The sequence below is a fragment of the Argentina silus genome (genome assembly GCF_951799395.1).
Source record: "Argentina silus genome assembly, chromosome: 21".
NCBI classification, from domain to species: Eukaryota; Metazoa; Chordata; class Actinopteri; order Argentiniformes; family Argentinidae; genus Argentina; species Argentina silus.
The window spans coordinates 1244462-1263646 of record NC_139675.1 but is presented as its reverse complement, the minus strand read 5'-3'; the positions used below and the strand labels follow the sequence as shown (position 1 = coordinate 1263646).

The window sequence follows — 19185 nt, the reverse complement described above, 5'->3', positions numbered from 1 at the left end:
AGTCACAGACCATCCTGCTTCTTTGACACAACGACTGAGCTTTGTAGTATCTGACCTTGATCCTATTATTCCTTTGAGTATTGATACATATGTTTTATTGGCCAGGATTCTTCCTAGTAGTATTTTCAAAAGTGACCAATTTCTTTACTTATATGAAGAAATGTACATGTTTTAATTTGACTGTGATTATTTATAAGTCCTCCGGAATGTTTTCTCATTCAAGATGATTGTGATGTGATAATGATTAAGGCATCAGAAAGGAAACTGTGAGTAGATCCAGTCTCCTCCATCCCCTCCTCTCCACTGTCTTTCTCTGTAATCCTCTCATAGTGAAAGCTACATTCACCAGACCGCACAGATGAATGTCACCACTGAAAATGCTATGTACACCACCCAGAACCTCACTGACAAGCACTGCAACAATTGTACTGACAGGCCAGTACATTACTGCTGCCTCCAATCTTGTTGTGGCCCTTCCCATCAATAGTTGAGTGGTGTGGCTGATCAGAAAGGGGGCTGGAGTGGCTGCAGAGATCTTCCCGGTAACATGAGCTATTGTAATATGAACTCCCTAATCATTCTGATATTCCTGGCTTTGAGGTAAACTTTTCATTCATGGGAATTGCTTCTCCAGCAACACACTTCATCCTGGGGCTCCCCACAGACCTCTACGTCCTGTGTTTGATCGTAACCGGAGTGGCCGGACCGTGGCCCTCCAGTTCTTCATTCTCAACTTGACCATGTTGTTGTTGCACCAAACGGTACGTTTTGGCAGTAGATATTGACACATGACAATCACATATTTGGCACAGTGTATGCAGTGCTCAATATCAAGCATCCTTGTAATAGGCTACAATACATAATCAGTAGTAGGGTTCTATTAAGCACTGTTTTTTGAAGGCTACATTTTCAGTACACTTGGGGTGAGGGGGGCACACGTTTCGAAAACAAAAGAGGACTAACAATGTTTGATTTAATACATCACTTGCAGTGTAATGTACCATACGAGCACAGCACAAACACACACATACAGGTGCAGGCGGGGCAGAGATTTGGATAGGTAAATGACATCCCAGATTGAGAGACAGACACTACAACTTAACACGTCAGGGGAGAACTACTGTAGGAGCGCTCCGTCAATCAAGGTTTGGTAAAGTCTTGTTTTTAGTTGTACTGTAACATTCCAATCTGTAGTTCATCAGTATTTGTACAAATGTATGAATAGACACACCTGGGAATTCTTACAGTATAAAGTAGAGAATATATAGCTTTATAAGTGTCCGTGAAGCAATTGTAAAGTTAATAGATTTCTAAAATGGTAAATGTGCAATATGTAACATTCAAGCTTTCTAAAAGCTTCCTCATGGTTGAAATGACTATGTTTAGCGATCAGGGAATGAGATCCCCTGAAAGAAATATTTCATTGACGAACACTGTTTTGGTCCCACGAAAGTGCTTTCTGAAATGGAGTGATTGACTTACACTGGGATGGTATAAAAACATGTTTCTGGTCATGGGTGTTCTAGGGAGAGGACTCAGATTTTCACTTTTCTGGTGGCTGCCTCTTTCAGTAGTGCATGCAGCAGCAGCACAACAGCTAATGTCTGACACTGCAAGTCCATTTGAGGGGCTATGTATTGTTATTCGGGAAGATGTTGTTGTTTGAAACTTTGCCTCGGTGGCCAGATGTGGCAGAATTCCAACAGACGTCGACCCTGCTCCTTAAAAGAAGAGATTGATGTTACTCTTCCACCATTGTTATCTAACCTGTTGTGTTGGGTTGATTATAGAGTGATTCAATGTGCAAATGTGTGACATGAATACAAAGGAGTTTGCTGTTGTGTACAAGTAACCAATCACATCTCTCTCTGGCTCTTTTCTCCACAGATAGTATTATTCCACATTGTCACATATTACAGAGATCATTGGAGAGATGAACGTATCCAAAATCAATGACACTCTCATCCCTCCTCATGAGACACAGTCTTTATATGCAGATTTTGTCCCAGCACTGCTTCAAATTTCCTATGCAACCAACCTCATCCTGGGCCTCCCCATCAATGGCTACGTCCTGTGGCTGATAGTGACCGGAGCGGGTGGGACCATAGCCTCAGAGTTCTTCGCTCTCAACCTGACCGTGTCTGAGATCCTCTTTTGCCTGTTTAACATCGTCTCCATAATAGAATTCTACATCAAGCCTGCACCACTGTCAGCTACTTTTTTTTCACAGGGGTTATTGTTCACAGGTCGGCCCCTATTCCAGTGCTGCATCTGTGTAGAGCGCTACCTGGCAGTGGTCCACCCTGTGGTCTTTCTCAAGTACAAACCCCTGAGGTACAGGGTGGGGTGTTGTGTTGTTGTCTGGCTTATGGTGTTTGGCTCTTGCTGTGCTTCTCTGTTGATGAATTTTTCAACCATGATTGTCAACTATATACTGGGCAAGTTCATAGTCTATTTGGTGGTGATGCTGTTCTGCTGCCTGTCCGTTCTCAAAGTTCTCAAACGTCCCGGGCCGGGGGATGGAGAGAGGGAGGGGACAAACAACATGAAGATGAGGGCGTTTAAGATCGTATTGATTATCCTGGTGTCTACTGTGGTGACCTATCTACCATTTATTGTGATATTAGCTTTAAAGAGTCACATTGCAGAAGTTCATTTCTTTACAGCGTCATCAGTTGATTTTTGCATAATTGTGGTCTGTGGGTTTGTCCAACCCCTCCTCTACCTCCACAGGGTTGGGAAACTGCCCTGCATCAGGGGTCTCTAAATAGTCAGTGGAGCATATTAACCCATGCTGTACCAATATGATTTACTCATCTAACCTATTATTAGTGTATTAATGATATGGAAGTGATATGGATCGATGTTTGGTCATATTTCTTCTGTGTTTTTCGTAGAATGAGTTTTTATTCAGCGTAGATTTTGGAATGTAACTGCGGAATCTGTAGTCCTGAACATATTGTTATTTATATGGTGTAATGTATTGTGCATCTTTGTATGATGGGACAGATACTTTACAGCTGGTTAATGTAGAAACACACTTGAATCAGCCTCTTTGTGTGGGTTTTTTTGTTAGTTTTTCCTTCTTTTGGATATTGTAAATATTGATTGTGCTTGAACATTGTCAATGGCTTTGGTGTTGTTGAGACTCAATAAATAGATACATTGAACTCAGAGCATGTCTGTCTGTCATGTTTAGAATAAAGATGTGTCATTGGTGTGTGTGTGTGTGTGTGTGTGTGTGTGTGTGTGTGCGCATGTGCACCATTAGTATGATTGAGGAGGATGTATCAATGGTGCAACGTTTCATACACCATATGTAGGGTGTTCTGGTTTGGTTTGAGAAAGGCCAATCCAACCCAAATTCAATGTTAAAACAAAAACATTCAACTCTTCCCAAAGCCTCTATAAGTGTACCATAAAATTGCGGTCTTAACAAATACTACAGGAGTTCACCATTGTTTTCTTCCTCTTATCCTAATGATAAGTTAACATATGGATTTTATGTTAGATTTCAAACCACTTGTTCATAAGAGGTTAGCTGTATTACCACAGTGTTCAGTTGCGTTACGGCTGTTAAGGTGATGATCCATGCATGAGGTGAAATGGAAATAACTTCATTTCCCTTTTTGCACATGGTTGCACATACCACAGCGCTGCGGGGTTGGCAGAATTCAAACCAGCTGTAAACACTGTTGACATTAGGATCGTCCTATCCCATTCCCTCTTATCATTAGGATAAGTTAACATATGGATTTTATGTTTGATACAGTACGACACTTAAATGGAATGATTGAACACAGACAAACATTCAATAAAACCAGTTTTTCATTGAACGCTTGTTTCTTTTCTATTTATTTCAACACATCTCTATCGTTAGAGGACTCAACAAAATAAAACATATTTACATCAGAAAACTATATACAGTACAAGGGAGTCAGAAAAGTGGAGCAACAGAGTCAATCAGTCAGTCAAGTTTCAGCTCAGCTTGCTCCAGAGTGGCCGTCTTCCTTTGCCTTCCACTTCTCTAAGGATTTCTGGGGACAAAAAGACAAATGGAATGATAGTAATTCCTCATACAAAACATGCATAGCAGCACCACTGACCACCAATACAGGGAACATGATCACGTTTCCTACACTCTTGCAATGATGAAATATTGAGGATCTTGGTAAGGTGCTATACAGCACAGATGTTGTTTGTTTTAAGGCTTAAACAGCAACAGGGAATGAAATGAACTTGTTCCAGTCAAGATATCTGGTGGATGAGAAAATTCATCAGCCACTCAGATTTTTTACCAGCCACATTTTTTTAAACCAATAAGGCAACAAAAAACACATTAGCATGACTTCTGATGCACTGAAAATTACCACAACATTTTTTCCCCTGCATGTTTTCTCTCGCGTGAAAGAAGCGTGAGTCAGCTGGAGGACGCAGGAGCAGCAAAAGTGATGTCACAATTAATTAATTGCGGGTCGCACCAGTTTTGTTGTTAAATTGAAGCATAGTATTCACAAACCTTCATTGGCCACCCGCCAAAGTGGCTGGCAAGATTTACAGATTTTCCCACCAAAATACCTCTTACCTCCAGGTTCTGGTCGTGTTTGAGGATCTTACCTCCAGGTTCTGGTAGTGTTTGAGGCTCCTGCAGTGGTTCCTCTTGGCCTCCTCAGTTCCGCTGTAAAACTTGGCACACACCTTACAGAAGAAGCCGGTCTTAGGCACCAGGAACTCCATGCCTGTCAGTGTACAAATGGATCAGAAGCAAAAATCGGCTTTTACACATCGATGATAATGCTGTGTTCCCTACAAAGTGGGCAAACAATTCCTTAAAAAGCTGAAAAGGCTTTTGGCTTTTGGTTTAGCACAAGACGTGTCTCACCAATAGGGCTGTCAGAGTTGAAGGCGGGGATGCTATAGTCGGCATGAAAGAGAGGTTCTCTCCTCGGCTTCTTCCCCAGTGACTCCTCGTCGTCGTCCTCCTCCTCCTCTCTCTCATCCTGGGACTTTCTCTCCCTCCAGCGCTTTGACGCCACTGTGGACCAAGAAGAAGAAGATGGAGGAGCACGTCACTACTGAAGCCATAGAAGCATACTTCTCCCAGAAGAAGATGTGGGTGGTCAGTTCCCACGTGAGGTGAAGCGCCACCTCTCTACCCTCAATTTGCATGTCATGGTTCAATGCTTCTCACTCACTATTGTCCTCTGTGTACCAGAACCACAAAACACTCAGAGATTAAGTTGGTGACCATTGATTTCTCGACTTCTACTTGCAACCTCTCACAATCGTTTTGCGTACAAATCATAACCATCTTTGTCGCAGATTTATAACCCATTTTTTCAAATGGGTTATAGCACCTTGACCACTTCCCGACATGTTGGTGAGCATGTCTTGATCACTTATTAACATTACCATCTTAACCACTATTGCACGTTGAGTTTCAAGAATTTTTTTGAATTCACAATCCTACCACTAACCAGTGTCATACCTGTCGCTTTTTTATGTTGTTGACATAAGCCAGGCATTTACATTTATGGCATTTAGCAGACGTCTTTATCCAAAGCAACTTACAGCATGGCTATGCCAAGGTGGCGGAAAAACCTCAAATCTAGGAGAAAATGTGCAGACTATCCATGGACAAATATGTTGACATGACGATGGATGAATTTGCTCCCTTACCTTTACCAGGTGCTTTCCTCTCCTCCTCTCCTCTCCTCCTTTCCTCCTCACCTCCCTCCACCTGTCCGACCTGGTCCACGGTCACAAAGGTTGCCTTGTGAAGATCTTCCACTCCCTTCTCCGGTTCTCCCCCTCTGAGTGTGGCCTTCTGGTGACCTTTCACCTCAGACTCCTCAGTGACCTCACAGCTGCCCGCCTGGTCCACAGTGACCCAAGGCTTAGAGAAAGTAAGCCATGTTAGAGACAATCGGGCCATGTTCAAATACTTTGGAAACTTTCTCTGTAAGGTCAAACCCTTGCTTCTTTTAATGTATCAAACCAAAAACAGAACATTGTAAACAAAGTGAAGATGGACTGCATGACAATTCAAACAGGGCCAAAGTGCACTTTCTTTGATTGTTTTAGATGATCTACTCAAGCATATTAAAGCATCTCCCTTCAAGTCAGAATATCCAGACTGACCTCATTGGTGACTTCATCCTGACATACTGGAACATTCTCCTCTTTGATTCCCTCTGGTGTCTTCACAGACCCTCCCTTTGTGGTTCCTATGGAGGGCGGCGACTTCTCTACCTCCTCCTCCTCTTCCTCTCGTCTATCCAGTACTATCCCTACCTTGGCCGTATCAAGTTCTACCTCTACCTGCATCTGTGCCGTGTCCTCTGGAGCCTGTTGCTCCGCTACTGGGGCAGGCGAGGTCGTTGTGTCTTCAACAGTCTCCTCAGTTATGTTCAGAGGTGGGTGGGGCACCTCAACTGCGTCCCCTACCTCGTCCACTGTCACAAAGTCCTCCATGTTGAAGGCCATGGTCTCCTCTCCGACATCGTCCCCCTCCTCCTCCTTCTGGGTGGGAACATAGGGAAGGACACCAGTTAACATTCAGAACACTGTTTCCCAAATGGTTGAAGACGATTCATTTCTACTGGGAAATGTAATAAATGTAAAATGTGTCTGTTAGCACTGTGTGTGTGAGGTCCATGGGCGCGATGTGAGACTTTATAATGAAGTAAAACTGCCGTTGTGAAACCCTCCTTCCCTAACTTCTCCAAAATGTGTTTTTAACAAAACAGCGTTGTTATAATTTCAAAAGCACAGGCCATGTGAAGAGGTCTGCAAAGACCAGGCACGCTTATCCTTCACGTGGTTCTGTGTCGAAACGCAGGCTTATTACATTTGTTTTAATCACACCACATACAACATAGGTGTGAGACACATTACAATAGTAAAATGATGTTCTCCTGTTGGGTATTTAAGGACAAGGACTAGGACAAGGTTAGGGTTAGGCCTATGGGCACCGGTCTCCTGTGCTGTCCTTGACACACAGCGTTAAATATATATATTAAACATATATATACAGTCATATGTTGCTTTGAAAATGTTAAATTGATTAATTTGTTGATATTCTCATTCTTCCTCTGTGCATTAATGTGATGCTGTGCGCAAGAAAAATTCCCGACATATCGTGACGTTTTTTACGGTATCGGTTCTCTCACTTTATGTCTAATATTCACATGCATCGTTAAGAACGCAGAGTCGCGTCATCAGCTACAGGCATTGGCTTGAGCGTAAACAACTTAGCATGGTAAAATAGCATTTGGGGAATTCTTAATGGAATCTAGGATCCAGTATAATCTATGATATCAATCATTGTTAACCAGGAAATATCTTTTGGAGTCATATATAACGTAACGTTAAATTGTGTTAGTAGGTCATGTGACCACTTGTGTAGAGTCCGCTTAATCATGTCCATAACCGTCTGAAGTTGTGCTTGGGAATAAATGTGTTTTTATTCTTAACCCGTCCTCTATTCTTTACTGTTTTTATTTCCAATTCTTCTAACTCGATTGTTTGTTATAAACCAGGAGACAACATCAATGTTTGTTTTGAATGTGATTTGCATGGTGGAACAGAAGAGCCACCGGATTTGTCTGTGGACGTTACTGATGCATTTGCATAGCCACTGAAAGAAGAAGAATTGTGTGTCCACTTAAATACAAATTACTGGTGTTGAGACCTTTCTGCATGTATGTATAATTATGACATGTTATTATTGATTTATTACATGTTATTATTGCTTGAGATTTGTGTTCCGTTTTACTTATCAAACATTGGCGTTTCACATTTCACCGTTGGTTTTTCTTTTTTTACAGTAGGCTATTTACAGTCTTTATTCTCTAAAATACAAACTGTGGTTTCTAATTATTCTTAAGTCCTAACCAAACACATTAATGCATGATTATCTGTGTGAGAATATCTGAGTTGTGTAGAGTTAAGATTCTGCCCTTAAACACCAGCTTCTCACCTGTCGCTTGATGCTCTCAGCCACCCGAAATGTTTTGGGTTTATCTTCTCTCTTGGACTCGGACCGTGAGCCCTGCCGGCTCCTCTCTGACCTCATGGACGACCTAGACCCTCCAGAACCTGAGGAGCCCTCCCTGTGGGATGTCCTCCTCTCCCTCTCCTTCTTCTCCCTTCTTCTCTTCCTCCCCTGGTCCTTCTCTTGGGTCGTCGTCTTAGCAACCTGTTCCATGTCCCCTCTAGTGCCTCCACTGAGGCTGTTTTTGATTAAGGCTACAACTTTGTGGGTCTTTTCAGCTGTATGCTGTTGGAATAAAAACAGAAGAATTAAGCATTCACATTCTGAGAACTCAGCACCAGTATCCAAAACGTAATATTTTATTTTGATCCCACATTTCTTTTAACAGGCTCCTACCTTTTGTCCTGAAGGGGGCGCCTGTTCCTTCCTGGCATGCTCAGCGCTGGCTCTGCTGAAGGACCTGGCTCTGCACTCCTGGAGCAGGGCCTTCAGCATCTCAGGGGTCACCTTGGGAAGGCCAGGAGGGGCCTGGCTGCCAGTAGCTTGCTCAGTGGTACTCTTACTGGAGGAGGCTCTGGTCCTGCACTCTTGTCGTAACGCTGCCACCAGTTGTGACATCACTTTCGGGGACTCTTCTGGAAGTTTGAGTACATTCTTGTCCATGTCTGGTACGGCTACTTGCGGACTAGTCTCTGGGACGTCGTCTTCTTCCTTATCAGCAACTTGCGGGATAGTATCTGAAACAACGGCTTCAGTCTCATCAGAACGTGTTGAAATGTCAGTACCTGAGACGTCCGCTTCAGTAATATTGGACTTTGTTGAAATGTCAGTATCTGAGATGTCTGCTTCAGTAACACTGGATTTTGTTGAAATGTTTGCGACCGTGTCTGTGACCTGATCTTTAACTTGATCTACAGGTGAATCAGTCTTCACTTCAGTAACCCCACCATGGCTCCCTTCAGCTGGCTGTAATGATGACTTATTAACCTCCTCTTCCTTCCTTACTTCAGAAATAGTCTTTCCATTTGGTGCAGAATGAGGTGATGAGTCCTTCTCTCCACCAGAGGGCGCAGTAACCACTGATGTCTGACTGTCGTTGCCATTTGCTGGAGCCGCACCAGCGCGCTTGGGATCAGCAGCCACCATTTTGTTGTTGCTTTTTTTGGGGTCTGGCTTCCGGGAGAAAGCGAGCGGGTTGTTCTGGATGATACATGGGTACCTCAGGAAGCGCTTGTTCACGGACAGGGCGATGTTCGGTGTCGCCATCTCAAAGATGATCTGGGGGAGGGGGGTAACGGAAGGTGAAGAATTGAGGTTGGATCCACACACTTGAATACACACACTCATTTTCAATTTTCTTTGTTTGCACAGGTATGGGACATATTGCCAAAGACTTACTGTGCTGGACTTGTTATGACTGAGCAGCAGAGTCTGTTTGATAGCACCAAAGCGCTGGACAAGCCTCTGGACCTCGGCCGGGCCGGTGGGCGTGGTTGGGACGTTACTGACAACTAGCAGGCTGTTCCAGCTGACTGGCTCCTTTGGCCAAATAAAAACAAAGCTTTATTTAGTCATTATTTATGACAACATTCATCTGTTTTGGGTCTAGAATCCAGAGAAATTGTGTACGTCTTATTCACTTTTTCAACTGCAGTGCCGGCTCGGGTGCCTTAGCAATGACATGGTACCCCAAACATTAAAATGGCAGCATAATCTCAATACTCACAAGAGGGCTGTGTTCCATTATCGCTCCGTAGAGTGCCACCTCAAATCAAACAAAAAAACTTTATTTATCATATACAAATATACAAAAAACTTTATTTATCATATACATAGAATACAGCCATAGACAATGAAATGAAATGCTTAGGGCAAGCTAGCTCCTCAACAGTGTAGCAAGCAACAATCAATCAATCAACAATGCAATATAACAATAATAATACAATAATGACAGTGCTGCAGTGATGAATGAAATAATGAGGATCATCAACAGAATATCAGTCATTTCTGGGTTGCGCCCCCAGGACATAAAAAATAGGCTGCCAACTGATTATGGAAAGAGGGATCCTTTTTCTCTCTGTAAACAACCTTTAAGCATAATATTTTGGTTAGGAATTCTACGTTTCGGTATCTCTCAATCTTACCGGTGTGCTGAGTTCCACAGGTTGGCTCAGGTATCTCATAGTCAGCTGATGGTCGTTGATCTGGACAGGGCTGGCAGTGTAGACCTTCACCATCTCCTGAGCCGACTCCATATCAGGCAAAGTGACCAGAGCCTGGAGAGCAGAGCGTGCGGAAGGACCATCAAAAACCCACATCATATTTCTTGATGGGAAAGTCCCATTGGTGTTTCATGCAAATAGTTTTCAAATGAAACCTACATTTTATTGGTCATGTACATCGCATACAGCCGTAAATGACATTGTGAAATGCCTTATGAATCTAGCTCCTCGTACAACAACAATCAAGAAATCAAGAAATCTTTTGCAATAATTGTTTTTTGCGGAATGTCCTCCACGTGAGATTTCTTTTCTTACACATATTGCAAATTGCACATTTTGGGTCTTTTTCCAACACTGTAAAAAACTGCCAAACTGGAGAGGACATTGCGACGAGGCATGTGGCTAATCTTACTTCTGATTTTACCTGCAGAGCGATTCCTTATTAACGTCCAAATTTGTTAATTTGGATTTTGGACGTTAAGAATCATTATTTTGTGTTATAATGTGTGCTGTTGTTGTTGTTAAAGATTCATGGTACATTGCCACCATGGAGAGAGAGTTCACGTTGTTATATAGCCTACCATTCAGAACAATGTCATCTGACACTCGACTTTCATACCACGGCACAGCTAGCTCGTAAAAGATCGGATTTTGCGATTGGCTAATTTGGCGACCACCGATCGAGTCATTTGGAGTGAAAATTGTCCGATTTATATCGGTGGCCGATCGATCAGAGCATCCCTAATTTGAAAATAGCATAACGTTTTGTAAAAGCAGAACATTCTGTAGTCATCCAAGCAGCTCTGTAGCGTTGAGTTCAGAGGCTATAATGATGTCCAATGGCACATACACTCACCAAACACTTTATTAGGAACACCTGTACACCTCCTCAAGGTAAAGGTGGTGTAATGGTGTGGGGAATGTTTTCTTGGCACACTTTGGGCCTATTAATAACAATCAATCATCGCTTGAATGCCACAGCCTATTTGAGTATTGTTGCTGACCATGTGCATCCCTTCATGGCCACAATTTACCCATCTTCTAAAGGCTACTTCCAGCATGATAATGCACCATGTCACAATGCAAAAGTTGTCTCAAACTGGTTTCATGAACGTGACAATGAGTTCAGTGTTCTTCAGTGGCCTTCCCAGTCACCGGATCTGAATCCAATAGAACACCTTTGGGATGTGGTAGAACGGGAGAGTCACAGCTTGAAAGTGCACCTGAAATCTGCAGGAATTGTGTGATGCAATCATGGACCAGAATCTCAAAGGAATGTTTCCAACATCTTGTGGAATCAATGCCATGAAGAATTGAGGCTGTTTTGAGAGCAAAGGGAGGACCTACCCAGTATTAGTATAGTGTTCCTAATAAAGTGCTCAGTGAGTGTATAATCACTGAAATCCATGTTGAGCTCAATGTGAAACAGGGTTCAAAGGAAAGGGTAGAGTTTCAGCCAAGTACCTTCTTCTGTTCTGGTGCCATGATGATCTCAGAGGAAGCTGCGAAAGGACAGACTAAATCAGAGAGGTCGCTCCTGGAGAACCCACTTCCAGGAAGTCCAAGGATCAGGACCACACCCTTCTGCAGGTCAGAGCACAGGAAGCAATGACCATATTAAGATTTGAACCTCTAAAGATGCAATTATGTGCCATTATGTGCTACGTCAAAAGTCCAAAAATAAAATTAGTAAGGTTGTGTGTGTGTGTGTGTGTGTGTGTGTATCAGATGAACATACCTCGTTTGATATTTTCTGGACAACTTTCTGGCCAGTTTCTAAGGGAAACACAACACCAGTATTAGAAGTGTTACTATTTTGTAATGCTGTCTTTTAACTTCTTATTCCACTTACAATCTGAATGTCTAAGTGAGCACGTTGTGAGTGACAGGGATGGTAAGGGTCATCAAACAACAATAACTTTGTAAGGTGCGTAATCTTACCAAGGCCTTGGTCAACTTTGTTGGTCTTAGTGGGGGCTGCAGGGGTCTGAGGCATGCTTACCACATTCCTACAGAGAGTAACAACACATAGTAACATTGACACATGCAAATATCATTGGAGCACTATTTCGCATGTCTCTGTCAGCCAAGACTAAGTAGATGCGTGATGTGCAGGAGGCAAATAAAGAGGCAAGAGGTAAAAGATGGCTTACCCCACAATAACAACCGGTATCGTTTGCTCCTCCTCAACTTTCTGCAAAAACAAGAAATAAAACTGGTCAAAGTGAAAAAAACATTGTCAATAGTGTCAATACATCCACTTCATTTTTCTTATCTTGAGACACAGGGGGTTGAAATGGCCTTGGTACAGAATAGGGACACGCACCTCGCCTGCAGACACACTGATGGCGTGGTCACGTATGGAGAGGGTGAGGCATGTTGCCAAGGCTTTGGCGTCCTTCACTCTCTCCATGCACACATAGGCCTGAGGGAGACACACATTGGATAGGCACTGATATTATTAGCATTCAGGGATGAACCCAAACTTGAGACATGCATGGAGGTGTATGCAACTTATGCAAATGTATAAAGAATATTGATATGAAACTGATATTTGCAGGATAGGACTGCCATTTTCTGATCTCCAGTTATAATTCAATCTTTAGATACTAGTTAATACAAAAATGAAAAACCATGCATATCTGTGAGCTCAGCTGTTTTAAAAACGTTTGTACACACCCGCTTATACTGGGGCTGCCCCTTATCTTCCACTGTGTTTGGAAAGAGTATGATGTTGTTAATCTCGCCAAAGGACTCCACCATATTCGTCACTTCCTGGTACGAGGTGTCGGCAGGGAGGCCTGCCAGGTTGACCAGACGGCACGCGCCCGGAGACAGCAGCTGCTTCCTCTTCTTCTTCTTCACTGGTGGTGATTTTGCAGCCTGCAAACAGTGGAAAGTCTGTAAACAAAATGCTCTGGTTGCCTGTGAATTTTCGGGGAGCTTTAGTGAATTCCAATATTTCTGTCATAATAAATGCTTTTAAAGAAACGCACAGACACATAACAATGCTACTGTTGCTACTGACCAACATTGCTCGTGTCCACCTTATGTTGATTATTATAATATTGTATTGCATTGTTGATTATTATTATTTTAAATATGTTTTTAGGGCATTTCTGCTTTATTGGGATAGAGACAGTAGAGATTGACAGGAAGGATGCGAGAGAGAGAGGATGGATGACATGCAAAATAGGTCGAGGGTCAGAATCGAACCAGGAACCTTGCGATTACGTGGTATGCGCGTTAGTGTGCTACGCCACTAAACGCCCCATTGATGATTTTTTGATTGTTGTTTGCTGCATTGTTGAGGAGCTAGCTTGCCCTAAGTATTTCATTGCATCGTCTATGGCTGTATTCTATGTATATGATAAATAAGCTTTGATTTGGCAATGTATGTAAATACTGTGTAATAATTCAAACAATGAAATAACAGAGAGCCAAAAATGGAGGGGTTCACCTCAGACTGCTGGCCTGCCTTCGTCTCCTTCAAAGCCAGCAATATCTGGGGCTGTGAAGCCTTGGACCTGGGCTTTGCTTCCACCGGGGATGAGGAGGAGGATGATGACGTCAAAGCCTTTGTGCGGGAGCCAGCTTTGGACATGGATGAGGAAGAGGATGCAGAGGAAGGCGGACGATTGGCCTTTCTGGACTCGCAGGCTGGTGACTTGCTGTTTGAGGATCGTCCATGGGAAGACAGGGAGGACTCACATTTCCCAGAGGCCCCAGTTCGGCTGCTCTGTCTGCTGGCTTTGGCAGTAGAGGAAGACGGGCCGAATGTGTGTTTGGCTGAGTCGTCACAGGAACGCTTCTGACCATCTCGAGATGAGCTTCCAGTAGAAACACCTGGATGCAAGAGAAAGATGAATCGGGGAGGGTAATATAATAAAAAAGATCCTTGTTGATTTACGAGGGAGCGCAGGGCAGACATCACAGTGTCATGACAACGGCGCTCAACTCCATATTATGGTTCTTCCCTCATTTAACTGTGCAGAAGCAGGCCTGCTTGGGTTAAGGTTAACCCTGTCAAGCCCTCCGTAAGGAGGAGTAGACAACCTGTTCACTTCTCCACTTCTGTTCTGACTACCAGGAGTGTCTAAGCACCTATCTGAGGAATACCTGCCTGCCCCCCCCACCCATGTAGCGGAGACCCTTACCCCAAACTGGGAATTACATTTACATTACATCCATGGCATTTAGCAGACGCCTTTATCCAAAACGACTTACAACAAATACATTTGTTTACGTAAGTGAATCATCTATCCATCAGTCATAATAAGATGAAGTAATCAATGCTCGGACCAGGGACCATAGGCAGTCACAATGCTAGAAGAAGGAAAAAAAACGTAGTGGGGTTGAAGACGTCTTTAGGCGGGAATTATGTGAGATCTACCTGTGGTCTACTTCTAAAGGACTGGCCACTTACCTGAGGATTCACTGGTCCTTTTCTCCAGCCTGTGACTGTTCAAGGAGGAGCCTCGGAGGGGCTGGGAGGGGCTGCTCCGGCTGGAGGGGCGGGCTGGAGAGCGGTTGGAGTGTCCATGAGGGTGAAGGTGGTGATGCAGGGGGTGAAGAGGGGAGTAAGACCTTCTGTGATTTCGCTCTGAGGGCGGAGGGGGGGACCGCCCGCATCGCTCTGGAGGGGGGCTGGGAGAGGGGGACCAGGAGAGGGAGCGGGAGACAGAGCGAGAGGGGGAGCGATCCTGAGACCGCCAGGTACTGCGGGCATCTTGGGTTGGCTGCTCTCTGGTTTGGGCAGAGGGAAGGAGAGGCAGACGGAGAATATGATAGAGTGTTATATATATATATATATGGTAAAATAAAAAGAAGAGAAAATAACTGAAAGCTGCCATGAAACCAAAGAGGAAAGGATCATCATTAGCAGACAATCATGAAGAAGATATTGCTATCCAGTTAAGGTTTTCCCAAAATTAGCTTTGGGAAATATGAACCTTACTTACCTTGGCAAATTTGGTTTCCAGTGCGGGTACCTTTGTGGAAAAAAGACAAGTAAATTAGTGTATTTCTAAATTGTGGGGTTAAAGCAGCTAAACTGTCTTGTTTTTACTTTTAGGAAAGCAAGACATGATGTTTTCCGAGTGGCGGAGCAGCCAATTCGCTGTCTCACGTATGACAGATTGCGGTTTTAAGGTGGTGCAACATCTAAAATGGCTGACCTGTTGCGGAGGTCTCTGCAGCTAGCTGTGTGGTTGACTGTATTCACGTGTTCGATCCAGTCCTGAGAGAAAACAAACAACAGAGAAAGGAAGATCAGGGTTAGACAGGGAGGTGTTCACCAGAGCCCAATAGATACAATCACATTCACAGTCTCACCCACCCCCCCGTAATGCCTATGCGTTTCATGTGTGTAGTCAAAATGCCACCACAATGTTGCATTTTCTTATCCACACACACAATCTACTTGACTCAACTTAATATTCTACTTAGCATCCATATCAAAGAATGTACCAAAGAAAATGGAAACATAATTTGGAAAGGCGTGAAAAAAAACAAAAATCTAGGTCTTCTGTCTATATCTTATAGATATCTTGTAGATTTAATGTTTATATTCAAACATGTCTCGGTACACAGCAATAGAAAGAATATGGTCAAATGTTCGCCCTTCTCACCACTTGCTGCGCTAAGACAAAAACGTTCAGCTTAGGCAGATGTTTTCCAAGTCTTCAGTGAACTTCACGTTAATCTTCTTCATCTTCGTCATTAACTGACGACAGGTTACTTTGTTCTGCCAAAAGTTTTTTTTCCAATCTCTTTTATTTCTTTAGTTCCTCTGTTTTAGTTTTATTTCTTAAACGTCTTAATCGCCTCAGCGGTATGACAGTACCATAAGTAGCAGGGTGAATTCCCCTTGGTGTCCACCAGGACCAATGTCACTAGCCAAAACAGCGGAAATCGTTTAGTTTCAAAGGAAAGCAGTTGACTACCGGAACCTGGCTGGCGAAGCGACAACTTCAGTTTAGCTTAACTCGCCGCAAAAAATCAGCCATGATCTCCGGGCAACAACCGCTCAGGTGAGGGAAGCTTGCGTTAGTTCAACCTAGCTAGTTCTGGATAGGCTACAGATACATTGATTCAATACCAAACATGCTGCCAAGCACGCTGTTCGAAAAAATACAACTAGCAGCGATAATGTAGTCGTGAAGTATTCTGTCAGACAAACACAGACCTGGGTGCAAATAGTATTTGAAATGCAACCATTTCAAATGGTGCCTGATTGGGCATTTGCTTGAGCTTGCCTGGAGTGCGAGCTGGGAGGTGTTTTCAATTGTGGGACTGTTTCATTGGTTTCCTTGCACGAGGCAAGCTCAATCAAGCACAGCTTGCTTTCAAATACTGTCTGAACATGGGTCTGCTTCTGAACATGGGTCTGCATCGGACACAAACAGGCAAGACATTTGACTTGTTAGTCTTTAGCATTACCAGCTGCATCTGCGCATGTACAGCAATGCCTTGTGGGGAAAAAAGTAACATGTTGAATGTCTTGCTTCACTCTGCATTTGTTTGTCGGAAGTCACCCGGCTTGTCATGGCCGCCTCATATCACTGAATCTACCTTTAAATCAGTTGAACTACAACAACCCATAGAAGGACTCGAAGAGAAATGGTTTAAAAGAGTAACACAGCAATCCTCTGATAATACTGTTCAAGTGCTTTGCAGTTCACCAGTCAAGTACATTGTTGGAATTGCTTTAGATATTGGCAAGCACCAGTACAATGCTTGCATTCAGGAGTTGGTTGTACATGATGAAAGCTATTTTTTTGTAAATTCTTTATTGACTTTCAAGACGTTGGAATGTAGAGGGGACATGAAAGAATCTGATATTCTTAGGACCAAATCCTATTCTGAGCATAGATATTTAATATATATACTACAGAAGCTAAATCGCTAATTGTTGACCTCCTTTTTTTCCCTTGAGCGTAGAGTGTATTGTTGTCATACTCCTATGATGCAATATCAATCAATTTCCTGCATTATTAAATCGCACAATCCTTTACAAATCCTTTTCTCATGGGCATCTGGAGGTGTGCCTCATTTAAACTAATTAGATAATGTATGCATTATCCTGACTAGGCCTATTTAATAGCTAAAGAGGCAAAAATCCTCCATAATGTAACATTTTAAACGATGAAGCTCATCATTTCCTATGATTCTTTGATCCATTTAACCTCGTCTTTACTTCATTACCTGCCTACTGGCTATGCAACAAAAACATGTCAGTAAAATGTCTATTAATGTGAAGTGGTAGAATGGTTTTCAACGGCATTGGGCCTTAACAAAGTCAGCTCTGCTTTTAAACGCTTGATGTACATAGTACAGTGCACTCACCTTGGCCCGTTCACACTGCACGTCACACAGGGAGCAGGTATGGGGGTACACCTTTGGAGGGTCCGCCGAGAAATCGCTTATCATGGTAGGTGTCGGTAGCCTCTTGGTGCTGCCAGAGTTTTCTTTGAAGCTTGAGGGTCTGGACGGTTTCGATGACTCGCTCCTGGTTTCTGACGAATTACTTGTTTTGGATCTGTCACGGTCCGACCAAGTTTTTGACGCCGCCTCTCTGACAGGCGTTCGTGTCCTCGTGTGAGTCTCTGGGCTGGGTGTATGCCTCTTGTAGTCCTGACGTTTTTTTGAGTCTGAAGAGTCTTTCGAGTGGTGCCCCTTGGGGGATTCAGTTTTATGATTTAAGGACGAGTTGGAGGACTTATACTCTGCCTCTGCTTTTGCTTTTTCCTTTGAAAATCGTGTGCATCTGTAAGAGTCTCTGCTCTCCTCTGATGTCCTGCTCGCATGGCCGTAGTCGATGACTTTACCTGCAGTCTGAGTCACACTGAGAAAACTGGGGATGTCGGGTGAACGAGAACGTGGAGGACGCAGTTGAGGTGGCGGCAGGTCAGGAACGCCGGGAAAGGTTTGAGAGAACGGGGCATTCCTTTTGTGGATCTGTATGTCCCTTAGAATGAAGGGCAGAGTGTCTGGGGTGAGCTGGTCGTCAGGGTAATGACTTAGGACCTCTAGGTCCTCGTTTGAGAGACCGAAGCTGGCAAGGATGCTGCCAGCGCTCTCGGGTGCGTACAGACCTTGTACGTCCCCACCATGCGAATGAGCCGGTTCAGTGAAAGGGATGCTCCAGCCTGGCATGCCCCCTCTTGATAGTCCACTTGAAGGGTTGGCATGGGATGATTGTGGAGGTTGCTGTTGGGCAAATGGTTTACTCGGCGTCTGGTATTTGGACCAATCCACGCCTCGTTGCTGCTCCGGTTGGTCGTCAGAAGTGAGTGGGGCAGGGTGGGTGTGAAAGGCCGTGCTGCGAGACGGAACAGACATGCCATCTGACCTTTGACCCTGTCCTTCCCGACGCAGGCGCGGGTCCAGAAGCTGCTGCCGGGAGATCTGGTTGAGCAGATGAGCGTCCTCTTCCCTCGCTCCCTGAACGCGCACAGATATGGCGGACTCAAGCTCCTCAGGGAGCTGCGTCGGCGGCGGGAACTGGGTCACCTGGTAGTTCATCACCTGGGACATGCTGTCTGACCCCCGACCCTGTGCCGATTGTTGTACGAGGGGCCTGGGGCGGGAGAACGACGCCCCCTGTGGGTGAGCCTGGTACATGGCTCGCGGCGTGTTGGCGGCTGCCGTCTGGAGCAGGTTGAGCAGGGCCAGGGGCGACGGCGTCAGCTGGTTGCCCTGGTTACTGGCCGCAATGGCTGTCAGCTGTTGCAGAGCTAGCTGTGCCTCAAACTGGGCCAAGCGGAGAGCCGCTGCGCCGGCCGGTCCGAACAGGAAGGGGGGACCCCGTCCACCAGTACCGAAGGCAGATCCACCCAAACGGAGAGCGGGAAGGAACGGCAAGTGACTGTCTGTAAGCGGCGAGAAGCTGATAGGTGGAAAAGTAGAGACAGCATTACTAATATTGGGCTCCTCAGATTACATTTTAGGTAAGGTTTTTCTTCT

The 19185-nt window shown here is 44.2% G+C and overlaps 1 protein-coding gene across 1 annotated transcript; it reads right to left on the bottom strand.

The window, feature by feature from the left end:
- Positions 1 to 3841: 3841 nt before the first annotated feature.
- Positions 3842 to 18962, bottom strand: LOC310821225 (uncharacterized protein). Its single transcript, XM_083693190.1, has 21 exons — positions 17566 to 18962; positions 15396 to 15457; positions 15180 to 15209; positions 14645 to 14964; positions 13679 to 14064; positions 12898 to 13101; positions 12545 to 12643; positions 12372 to 12412; positions 12160 to 12227; positions 11957 to 11994; positions 11683 to 11802; positions 10141 to 10272; positions 9723 to 9761; positions 9395 to 9535; positions 8393 to 9274; positions 7982 to 8281; positions 6142 to 6522; positions 5680 to 5896; positions 4883 to 5035; positions 4618 to 4739; positions 3842 to 4037 (listed from the first exon to the last, which is right to left on the bottom strand). The coding sequence occupies exons 1-21, from the start codon at positions 18841 to 18843 to the stop codon at positions 3984 to 3986; spliced, it is 5067 nt and encodes a 1688-aa protein (XP_083549316.1). The 5' UTR covers positions 18844 to 18962; the 3' UTR covers positions 3842 to 3983.
- Between the last annotated feature and the right edge of the window lie 223 nt (positions 18963 to 19185).